The sequence below is a fragment of the Protopterus annectens genome, chromosome 2.part1 (genome assembly GCF_019279795.1).
Source record: "Protopterus annectens isolate FY-2018-M chromosome 2.part1, PAN1.0, whole genome shotgun sequence".
In the NCBI taxonomy this organism is placed as follows: domain Eukaryota; kingdom Metazoa; phylum Chordata; order Ceratodontiformes; family Protopteridae; genus Protopterus; species Protopterus annectens.
Window position 1 is genome coordinate 1,539,969,232 of NC_056729.1, and position 12,676 is coordinate 1,539,981,907.

At 39.2% G+C, this 12,676-nt stretch overlaps 1 protein-coding gene across 1 annotated transcript in view; it reads left to right on the plus strand.

The window, feature by feature from the left end:
- MORN1 (MORN repeat containing 1) overlaps nt 1-12,676 on the plus strand; it is a 3,597,386-nt gene that overhangs the window by 257,140 nt on the left and 3,327,570 nt on the right. The window contains exon 2 of the mRNA XM_044063000.1: nt 8,099-8,170. Within this exon, the coding sequence (XP_043918935.1) occupies nt 8,099-8,170 (72 nt within the window). The remainder of the gene's footprint in view (nt 1-8,098; nt 8,171-12,676) is intronic.

Below are 12,676 nucleotides of genomic sequence, written 5' to 3' on the forward strand. Positions count from 1 at the left end.
CATGCTGGTGGTGTCACATACTAGGAAATGTTACTGTAGTGTTTTTCGGGGGAAACATTTTATTGAGGTGCATGTATACCTGGACATAGTAATGTTACTAAGGTAAATAATTCATTGTATTCATTGTATTTCAGGGAAGTGCTTGCGGATACATGGTCTGACTGCTGAAGTGACCGCTGGGCAAAATAGTTTATTGTGCTTTTTGGTGCTTGTGCATACACAATGCAAACAACTCGATGGGTTACTGGGGAAGCATAGAAATTAAGTGTGACTATTTCATACGGTTACATTACTTAGAATACAGCACAGAAATGTATTTATAGTGTAATATACTAGCATATAAGACATCAGATACACCATTGAGTAAATAGTATAATGTAAAATAAGCAGACAATAAATCACTTCTGCTTGTAGTATTCTATTTGTGATTAGTAGTTTCATGAGTGAGATATTCTTCATCAACTAGCTATCCTCCAAAACCCTGATGTTTTTTTTTCGTGTGTGTATGTATGAGTATATATATATATATATATATATATATATATATATATATATATGTATATATATATATATATATATATATGTGTATATATATATATATATATATATATATATATATATATATATATATATAGATATATAGATATGTATGTGTGTGTATATATGTATGTATATATATATATATATATATATATATATATATATATAGTCTGTGCAATCCATTGGTAGCTGATTTTGTAGTTGAAAATCCTGTTTACCTTCAAAGCACTGAACGACTTAGTAACCTTTGGTTCAGTAATAGAAAGGAGTGTCTCAATAGTTGGTCAGCTGTTTCAATTTTAGCTTTGAATTTTGCATTCTGGTATAGAAATTAGATGTAAATAATGTGTGTAATTATGTAAAACTATGGCAGAAGACAAGCTACGTAGTTTATTTCTGCTTGTCTTATTATTATTAATGTGATTATAGTGAGTAGTTGCCTGAGTGAGAAAAGGTTATTACAGAGTGAGTACTGACAGCATGGAGCTACATTATTTTTATGCATTTCTCCTGGCTTTGTCAGTCATGTGTGGAATTTAGGTGGGAGGAAAGGCTCAGTAATATGTAAGTGTTATACTATTTGAGTGACTATGGCCTTATAACAGATTATGACTGTCACCTGCAGAAGGTAATACAATGAATGCCAGCAATTATCACCCGTGTCTGGCCATGCATAACTTTGCAAGTCATTAGCACAGTGCAGCTACAATATAGTACTGAGTCATTGTCACTTTTCAGGTAAAACTGTCAGCATCTGTTAGTTTTATTTACATAAGTAGAAGTCGTTATCACATTGATGAATGCACAACTCACATTTGGCTCTTTCTCCACTTGCAGTGATTGCAATACACCCCCACCCCTCCACATTACTTTCATTTATGTCATGTATACAATTTGAGGCACAGCTATGGGACACTACAGATAACCAACATCTGGAGCCCCATGCCTGTCCTTGGCATATTAGTGGAGCGGCGGCCCTTAGCCTGCTTTTTCTCTTTACATGTGCCCTGGCTGTGCACTCTTGTCAGTGTTCACCCATGCTTTATTTCAGATAAGGTAAGACTGTCTTCTGCTGTTCTGGGAGTCACTGGAAAGGGAGCAGCCAAAAACCTTATGCTGTCCCATTGCCGAATATTGTGTTGCTGGGTGCATCACAGGGGGCATACCCAGCCAGCATGGATCTTGTGATCCACCGGGATCGCACTTGGGAACCTGGAGACTCTACAGCACAGTCCCATAGTGCTGCTGTCCTCGCTAAGCATGGGCTTGGGTGTGCCACTGTGATGTAATGCAAAAACATGCAAAAAGACACAGCCTGGGTCAGTCTTGGTCTTTTGACATGTTGCCTTGATGTAGCTCTCCCCTCAGTCTCCCTACCTTCAGGTGTAGTCAGCGTATGTAGGTGAGAGTAGTAAATGTATGAAGGTCAGGACAGCAATTAGTGAGTTACTTGAGTCCCTCATCCCTTAGGTCCATTGCTGAATGGGCACATGTAAAGAGAAAAGGCAGAGGTAAGGCAGACTGCTGACACTGAAGGAGGTCATGAGACCATAGTGGTATCAGCAGTCTGAGTGGGCAGCTGGCACAGCTATGGGACACTACAGATAACCAACATCTGGAGCCCCATGCCTGTCCTTGGCATATTAGCGGAGCGGCGGTCCTTAACCTGCTTTTTCTCTTTACATGTGCCCTGGCTGTGCACTCTTGTCAGTGTCCACCCATGCTTTATTTCAGATAAGGTAAGACTGTCTTCTGCTGTTCAGACGTTTACAGAATGCATTCATGCATGGCTTGATGCACAGGGTCGGTGGATCGACAATATGCCATAACGGCATCACCGCCGAAGATGTTCACTGGTTCAGAAGGGATGGCATTCACCTAACTGAGGAGGGCATTGCGTTGTTCTTGACCAACCACCACAATGGCGTGAGGAGAGCCATGCACGATTGTGAGAAGAATGGAAAACAACCATGACCAAGTCAGACCAGTATAGTAAGTAAAACACTATTATGAAATGTGTTGTGTAAAATTAATTTCTCTGATCTTGGCAAATAACTGTTATGGAAATTATGATTTTTTTCATATTTTGGTAAATAACTTTGCAAGGGGGAATCTGAATGTGCCAAGTAATATCTCATTTTGAAGACAGTATTGCTGGTTATAATATGGTAAAAGAATTTTGCCTGTATGTTTGACACATGTGCAGATATCAAAGTTTGTTTGAGACTTATGGTTATGGAAATTATGATTTTTTTCATATTTTGGTAAATAACTTTGCAAGGGAGCATCTGAATGTGCCAAGTAATATCTCATTTTGAAGACAGTATTGCTGGTTCTAATATGGTAAAAGAATTGTGCCTGTATGTTTGACACATGTGCAGATATCAAAGTTTGTTTGAGACTTATGGTTATGGAAATTATGATTTTTTTCATATTTTGGTAAATAACTTTGCAAGGGAGCATCTGAATGGGCCAAGTAATATCTCATTTTGAAGACAGTATTGCTGGTTCTAATATGGTAAAAGAATTGTGCCTGTATGTTTGACACATGTGCAGATATCAAAGTTTGTTTGAGACTTATGGTTATGGAAATTATGTTTTTTTTTTCATATTTTGGTAAATAACTTTGCAAGGGAGCATCTGAATGTGCCAAGTAATATCTCATTTTGAAGACAGTATTGCTGGTTCTAATATGGTAAAAGAATTGTGCCTGTATGTTTGACACATGTGCAGATATCAAAGTTTGTTTGAGACTTATGGTTATGGAAATTATGATTTTTTTCATATTTTGGTAAATAACTTTGCAAGGGAGCATCTGAATGTGCCAAGTAATATCTCATTTTGAAGACAGTATTGCTGGTTCTAATATGGTAAAAGAATTGTGCCTGTATGTTTGACACATGTGCAGATATCAAAGTTTGTTTGAGACTTATGGTTATGGAAATTATGATTTTTTCATATTTTGGTAAATAACTTTGCAAGGGAGCATCTGAATGTGCCAAGTAATATCTCATTTTGAAGACAGTATTGCTGGTTCTAATATGGTAAAAGAATTGTGCCTGTATGTTTGACACATGTGCAGATATCAAAGTTTGTTTGAGACTTATGGTTATGGAAATTATGATTTTTTTCATATTTTGGTAAATAACTTTGCAAGGGAGCATCTGAATGTGCCAAGTAATATCTCATTTTGAAGACAGTATTGCTGGTTCTAATATGGTAAAATAATTGTGCCTGTATGTTTGACACATGTGCAGATATCAAGGTTTGTTTCCGACTTAGGTTATGGAAATTATGATTTTTTTCATATTTTGGTAAATAACTTTGCAAGGGAGCACCGCATTGTGTGAAGTAATGCATCAAATTGAAGACAGTGTTACTCCTTACAACATGGTAAAAGAACTATGTCTGTGCACTGTACACAAGTACAGATATCACAGTTTGTTTAGTCTTGTACGAATATGAAAATTATACATTTACAATACTTCTCATTATTATGCCCATATCTTTGCGAGGGAGCATGGTAATCACACAAATGATGCGTCATTTTGAAGCTGACATTCAGATGCACAACTTCTACACTGATATGTAGGCTCTGTTTGTTACAGGTGATGAGATATTATGCTTTGTTTATTTGTCAATTATGATAAATAATATGCTAATCATATTTCTGTGAATATCTCATGAAAGGAGCGTCACACGGTTATGGTTAAAGTATCATTTTAAAGCTGACATTCATACTAACAAATTGAATTCAAATTGTATGGGTCTGCATGGTACATAGACCAAGATATTGTGCTTTGCTTTTCCAAAAAGTTAAAAAAATTGCACAATATCAGCATTCCTTGCCAAATATTTAATTTTGACTTTGATATGCACTATCAACATTTACACTGTTGGAAAGGTCAGTGTCTGCTGAACAACTTTCGCATTTACATTTTTAGTGTAACTCTTATAGTTAAAGAGTTATGAGCATTTGTTTTCTGTATAGTATTACAAATGGATTTTCTGAAAATGAGCTCAGGCTGCACTGTTCTTCCTATGGTGGAATTAAGCAGGCAGCTTTTCCTGAGCTGCTCTGGAGTGAATGAGTTAAAAGAGACCACACTAGTCTTTAGAAGTGTGAAGTCTGCTTTTGAGAAGTTCTTCACTGTGGTCTTTTTTATCTTGGGTGGGGACGGGATGTGGACTTCCAGTGAGATTAGTTTATGGTCTGATCTCACCAGTGAGGGGTATACTTCCGGTGTTGAACATTGTGACCCCATGTTCGTGATGATGAGATCTAGTATGTTTTCTCCTCTTGTGGGGATGGTGACTAGTTGTTCCATGGCATTTGAGTTTATGAACTCTAGGAACCTTTGGGCTAGAGTGTTGGGGCTTGAGTAGTGATCCCAGTCTATATTCGGGTAGTTGAAGTCACCTAGTATGATGGTGTTTGGAGATACATTTATCCCCTCCAGTGTTTTCAGGGAAAGCTATGTGAGGTTCCTGATTTTGAGAGGGTGGCCTGTAACATGCTACAAGTTGCAGAGCAGTCTTGCCTATGGTTAATTGCACCTGGATGGTCTCGGATGCATCGTGCGTTGCCACCAACCTTGAGGTGTGGGAGTCCTTGATGAATATAGACACCCCCCCCTCCTTTCTTGGTGTTGTCCGGATTTCGGGGCCGGAACGCATGATATGAGGTAAAACCTGTTAGTGCTGGGGTGCTCTCAGGAGCCTTGAACCAGGTTTCAGTCACAGCACAGACATCGATGTTCTCCATACTGAGAAGGGCCTCGAGTGCATGCATCTTGAGGTTGAGACTTTTGGCATTGAGCAGCATTACCCTTAGTTTTTTTTCCTTTTTTATGTTGTAGGGTGGTAGGTTTAGAATTTGAGCCTTGCCTAAAAAAGGCACTATGGGGGTGGCAAGAGCCTTTGCCAATATCCGGAAGCCCAGGGGTGACAGGTGCAAGCCGTCCCTTGCGAAGCAGCTTGGCTTGTCCAGCATGTCATCCCAGGCAGACAGACATTGGATCCCCTTTGAATGACACCAGAGTTTAAGCCAATTATTAAAGTTGATCATCTTGTCTCTGTATTGTGGCATTATTCTTGGTGAAGGTAGGATACTGCTCAAGGTCAGGGTCATACCTGCCTGGGCTACATAATCAGAGAGCTCCTCTATGTCTCTTTTCATGCAGTCCAGGGAGGTACGTCTCAGGTCGTTCACACCAGCGTGGACAATGACAGAGTCGTACTTGTACCTGCTGTTGAGAGACCTGAGTGCTTGCGTTATGTGGCAGATTCTAGCGCCCGACAGGCAGCTTACTGTGACCTTCTCCTTACTCAATCTGGTGAGCGGGACGTCAGTGTGTCTGACTATGGAGTCACCAATGACGAGTGTGTCTGGCATTGTGTTTGGCCTTAAGGGCTGTGACTGTTTGGCACACTGACTATGTGGTCTATGTGTTGCATGTGTTGTGTCCTGAGGTGGCAGTTGTTTGGGTGTCTGCTTTGGTGGCCTCTTACCAGTTCTTGTGGGGGAAGTTATAAGTTGGGTTAGGCCATGTAAATTGATATGGGAGAGTGGGTTTTGACTGGAGCAGTTATGCCAGTCAATATTAAAGTCCCCTAATACTATATTTTCTTGGGGGAGTGAGTTAGATATCCATTCTAGTAGGTTCTCTGTAATGGCAATGTTATTGCCTGGTGGGATGTAGCAGCCTATGATGTTAATTTGTTTGTTTGCATTAAGTTTTAGTTTTGTTAGGGTGAGTTCTGCTTTTCCTAGGTTTGGGGTTGTTATGTCTAGTTGCTCAAGGATGAGGTGAGATTTGTACATTATTGCAACACCCCCTCCTTTTCTTCCTATTCTGTCATTGCAAATTATATTATAACCTGGTGCAGTAATTTCATTATTATGGTTCAATGGTTTGAGCCAGGTCTCAGTTAATATTACTATATCAGGTTGATAGAAGGAGAGTAGTGCATGCAGGTCCTGGACTTTGTTTAGAATACATCTGACATTTAGATTTATGATAAGGAGGGAGTTTTTGTCCTGGTGGAGTAGGATGCTATTTAGGTCATTGATTTGGGTTCCTGTATGTAGCGGGCTTTGGTTTGGGTGTATATCACTGCAGCGATTGAGTTGGGCTCTCAGGTAAAAATAGAGTTTAAGTAGTGTTTGCAGGATCTTATAGTACCTTAAAGCAGTTTGAGACTGGTAGTGTGTTGGGAATATTTTATATGCAATGTGGTGGATATAGGGAGTTTGGTAGAGGTATGGGACTTGTTGAGAAAGGGGTTGTGTGTTACCATAGTTAGTGTTAGTAGTTTTCCTTAGTATGTGGGTGTAATTAAGTTGTATTTGGTAGTTGGTGATGCAGGTTATCAGTGAGAATATAGCTAAGCACAAGAGAAATATTAAGAGGTGTACAGGTTTGGGTTTGGGAGGTGTATTCATGTTGGGTTGGTGACTGGGATGATTTGTTAGGGCAGGGACAGGTGTTGCTGATTTTCCTTGGTGGAAGTAGGGTAATTAGGTGTGATTGAGGTGGGAGTGGCTATGTATGGGTGTGGTGAATAGGTATAAATGTAATTGAAATGGGGGTGGGTGAGAATGGGGGTAGGGTAGAGGAGTGGAGTGAGCCTGCAGGGCGAATGGAGCGGGTTAGAGCAAGTGCAAATGAGATCCCAAAGACAATCAGAAAGCTACAGATTGTTGAGGAGCTCTAGGTAATTCCAGGTGAGTGGGGTGTACTATTACAATAGTTAGGTTACAGGAGATAGTTGAGAGGGGAAAGGGAATATAGCTTGACAGATGGGGTAGTAATAGAAAAGAGAAGAAAAAAAGAAGAGAAAATAATAAGTAATGAGGGATATAATACTAGAGAAGGGATTAAGGGATATAACAAAAGCCAAGTTTAGGGTGCCACCTAGTGGACAACAGCTTGATTACAGCAAGCTGAATTATTTAAATTTTCCATTATCAACAGCAATAAACATGAAGGTATTATGTATTGAGCATAAAGTTCAAACACCTTAAAATTGTTGAAACATTTTAACAATTCCAAACTTTATAAGAAATAGCAACAACAGCAGCAGTAGTAATAAACCAATGTTACTATAAAGCTGATGAAATTCTTTATAATGCATCCTTTATAGAGAGGTGAGCTAAATAAGTAAGATAAGGGCTCAGAACCAGCTTTAATAGAGAGCTGCCAGTTGTTCATGTAGATCATTCATTGACATAATGTGTTATGGTTGTGGACCTTTTTATAGTCGCAATACAGCATTGATCAAAATTAGTCTAGCTGATATTTTCTGGAACCCACCTATGTAATCGTTTATAAATATAGGCACATATGTAAACTGAAACAGTGTGACTGCTAGAAATCTTGGCCATGCATCTGTATCATTAAATGAGTGAAGATATTAGCATCAGCTTAGTATATAGTTTAGGAATTTTTGAAATAAATTTCTTCAGTTGCTTTGTATGACTTATGAATTAAAGTATAGCAAAATATAACCTACATTTTAAGCATTTAAATGTAACATTTTTTTCATTGCTTGCTAGGATTTGGACTGTATGTATATCCAAACAGTTATTTTCGCTATGAAGGCGATTGGAAGAAAGGCAAAAAACATGGTAAAGTATGATCTGTTATACTTTAGTTCTTAACGTTGCATTATATTTTTTTCTTGGTTAAAAGACACAATACAATTTGTTCCACATTAGTCATTAAAGTTACAATGTATTTATATTTTGCAAAATATTCTCAACAAAGGGAAGTGAGCAATGATCAGGGCTTGCTTGACTAAATGGTTCCACAGCCATTTTCATCCTTCTCTTACTTTTCTTCTTCTTCTTTCTCTTCCTCATCTTATAGGTTTATAGGTACTCGGTAGGTTATTGATCTGTGAGGATCTTAAGAAGCCTAGCCTTATGTTCCTAGGGTAGTTTTTAGTCCTTATATTTTTCATACAAATAATCCAGAAATGGGCCAAACAAGGATTTGTTATGACATTTACATGTTTCCATTATTCATGAGGGATAGGGGTGCTAAAGTGGCGATGATTTTGTGGTTTCCCATCCATTTGTTCTAATTATATTTGGATAGAGTAAGAAAAGCACTTGGTTGATGTGGAGTGGCAGACAATTCCATAGAAGTGGCATTCTCTGTGATACAAACCTCTCTCTCCAATATGTTCTATTTATTTTGCAAAAGAGATTGGGATCCCTTGAGAGGTGTTTATGCTACCATTGGACTTGAGAATGTGTAATAGGCTTGTCAGAATAGCATCTGTTGAAGCTTTATATGTGAGGTGGAGGTCACCTCTTAGTAACCTGTAAGATACAGAGAAGAGGGACTAGGCTTTGAGATGGTCTGCATACTTTTCATGATTTAAGCCCTTGATTTTGTTAGTGAGAAAGCAATGTGGCCATTCTACTTGTGATAAGTGATTAGACAGGTAAATATCAAAAAGGGCATTATACTCTGTGATCAGCCTAATGAGTGCTGAGTACAATGGAATGATTACATCCTTGAATCTGGACACAATACCTTTAGATATAAGCTGTGCTATTAAAAGGGACTTCCTTCTTGCAGTGGATATGTGGTGATCAAAAGACAGTTAACGTTGGTATATTTTTTTCATATCCCTTACTATGGGATCAATTGTCAGGGGTATGTTGTCAATGTGATAGTTACAAGGGGAGTCATGCTTGCTGAAGGATATGATTATACACTTCTTGGCATTTAGTTTTAGTCCATTTGTTTGACACTAGCTATTTTCTGGGACAGGTCCTCTTGCAGGATCTTGTTGTTCTCAGGGGAGTTTGACAGCACCATGTTTGCATTCATTTTGAAAAGTGGCCACTCACCAACCCTTAACATTAGCTTTGACCTCCAAGAAGTAAATGCCAAACAGTAGTGGTCCATGGACTGAACCATGAGATAAACCTCTAGTGACAGGTCTTTTGGAGGAGGTAAAGTGACCCACTCTATCTTTTTGGGTTCTATTTGTGATAAAAAGAGATTGACATTTAGCTGGAATAGTTTATGATGCTTGAGTGATGGATGGTGTTGAATGCCTTTGCGAGGTCTAGATATGTGATGTACACTGTTTTACCCTCATTCCTTGCTTCAATAACTTTTTTGAACAAGATGACTAAGTAAGCATGACCTGCCCTTGATGAATCTAGACTGGGTTTGGTCAAGATTCTGTAGGTTACCTATGTCCTTGTTATTAATTCCATAATCATCCTTTCCATAGCCTTACAGATGAGACTGGTCAGGTGTATAGGCCTGTAATTACCCCACCTTTGTGTAAGGGAATGACTGTTTTAGTCCTCCATTTGTTCAACAGGAAGACTGTTTTGAGGCTGCTATTGAATAGTTTCTGTAGGGGATTACATAGATCAAATGCAGGCGGACCAGTGTGCAGTCTGTTATTCTGTCTGGCCTCATAGATTTGGTGCTTTTGGTCTTGGCTCCATGAGAACATGTTCTTATGAGATATTCAGAGGGTATTGGCACGGGTATGTGATCTGAGAATATTGAATGGGAGAGGGGCAGTGAAGTAGCCAAATGTGTCTGCTAGTGAGAAGAGGCTAGAAATGAGGAAAGAGTCCAACTGGGTATTCCTTGACTTGAAGAAGGCTTATGACAGGGTCCCAAGTAAGCTGATTTGAGCTGGCCTGTGGTGGTTTAAAGTTCCAGAAGCATGGATAGACTTAGAACAAGCTATGTACAAAGACCCAATGACTCAAGTATGAACAGTGTTCGGTCTTACAGAGGGTTTCCCAGTGGGAGTGAGTATGCATCAGGGTTTATCTCTGAGCCCCCTGATGTTCATACTAGTGATTGACTACATTAGCAAACAGGTCATTGAAGACAGATCAACAAAGTTGCTGTATGCAGATGATGTGGCATTACAAGATGACTCTGAGCAATAACTTCAGCAAAGAGTAGGGGAATGGAATGCAAAATTGAAGGCACATGAGATGAAACTAAACACAGATAAGACAGTTGTAATGGCAGCAAATGGGGGAAATCAGAAGAAACTGGTAAATGAGATAGAAGGGAAAATAGTGGAATGGGTTAATAACTTCAGATATCTGGGAGGGGTAGTTGAGGAGAAGGGAAGTCTGAATGAAGAGGTCACAGCTAGAATCAGAGGGGCTGCAACCAACTGGTACAGCGTGTCAGGGATATTGTATGGCAGAAGAATGCCAAAGAAGCTTAAAAGTAAGGTGTACAAAACAGTGGTGTGACTGGTAGTACTGTATGGTACAGAAACCTGGGAAGTAAAGGCAGAGCAGTTGAGGAAGCTAGAGGTGATGGAGATGAAGTGCCCAAGATGTGTTGTAGGATGCACAGTGTGGAACAGACAAAGGAATGAAGACATAAGAGCAGAAGCCATAGTAGCTCCAATTGCAAAAAGGTCAAAGAGAACAAATTACAGTGGTTCAGGCACATGTGCAGGAAAGCAGAAGACAATCTGGTGAAGAAGATTTGGGACAGGCAAGAGGAAGGTAAGAGGAAACCATTGAGCAAAGAAGTGGATAGACTGTGTGAGAGAAGACCTGTGACAGTCAAGCATGACTCTTAAAGATAGTGGCATTGAACAGGAAGAAATGGTGAAAAGTGACACGACACCCTGACCCCATGTAGAAAATGATGCTGATGATGATGATGCCTGCTAGTAGACTGGTTATGTCCACTGAGTCTGAGTATGTGATATAATTTACTCTTGGCTCTGCATAATGCCGACCATTGTTTCTGAGATTTTTAACATAATTACAGAAGGCTTTGTGGTTTTCCTTCAGCTGGGTGGCTATTTATACCTCGTATCTGGCTTTCATTTGTTTGAGGTCTGGAGTTCATTGTTTAGTTTAGCAAAAGCATTTGGATATCTTGAGAATGAGATTATTTTTGCATGCAATTAAGTTTTTTCTTTTATGTAGTCTGTTCAAATGGATTCACTAGAGAATGTCGAGTTTTTATAAAACTCGACTTTCATATGGCAGAGACCATATGATCGACTTTTCAGAAACTCGACATTAAAAAAACAAACCACAAAAAAAGATAAGAAGTCACACACATTGTTTATGCAGGGGGGGCAAGCCCCCGTGCACCCCCCCATGTGGGGGGCTGCACCCCCCACACCCCCCTTGCGTAAATATACCAACTCTGAGATTGCACTACAGTGGGGAAAGGGAAATCTCCTGTTCCGCGCTGTATGCAGAAGTGCAGAACAGGAGATTTTCCATTCCCTCGCTACAGTGCAATCACGGACATAACATTTTCAGGTAGGAAAGGTGCAGGGTGTCTTGCCCCATACAAAAACAATATTTGTTACTGTTATTTTTTTTATTTATTATTTATTCTTCCATGTCGAGTTTCTGAAAACTTGATCATATGGTCTCGACCATATGAAATTCGAGTTTTCAGTAACTCGACATTCTCTAGTGCTCCAGTTCAAATATATTTGGGATTCCACCATATGGGTTTGCTTTTAAATTTGGTGTCGTATTTTTTCTGAGGGGGACAGATGCATTTATGCAGCTATTTACATGTCCATAGAATTTAGCAGTGAAGGATTCTGCATATGCAGCATAGTCATCAATATGGAAGGGGCTTTTGAATTAACCAGGTCATCACTGAATTTTAGTAGATTATTCTTTACATGATCTCTGAAGACTGAGGTATTTTAAAATGCTTCAGGCTTCAGTCTTATGGTATATGTGACTGACCTGTGGTCTGATTTGTCCAGGGAGGAAATTGCAATTGGTGGGGAGCAAATCTGCAAAGGATTCAGGATTTTATCACCCTGTTTAGGGTGTGGACTAATTGGTTCAAGACGTTTTATTGCTGAAGTCTAAAAATCTCTGGACATGTGTATTTGAGGATGTATAAGTCTCCCAGTTTACAGAGGGGTATTTGAAGTCTCCTAGGAGAATATAGTTTGGATTAATACATAGCAACTCCGTACTAATTAGGTAGTCATATAGTTGGCTATTGTATACTAAGTGGTTTTGTTAATAATCATCTTCTTCTACCTCCTCCTCTTCTTCTTCTTCCTCTCTTAGTTGTGTAAATCCCATTTATCATAACTTCTTTTCCAGAGTGTTCTATCAGCATTGTTCTTG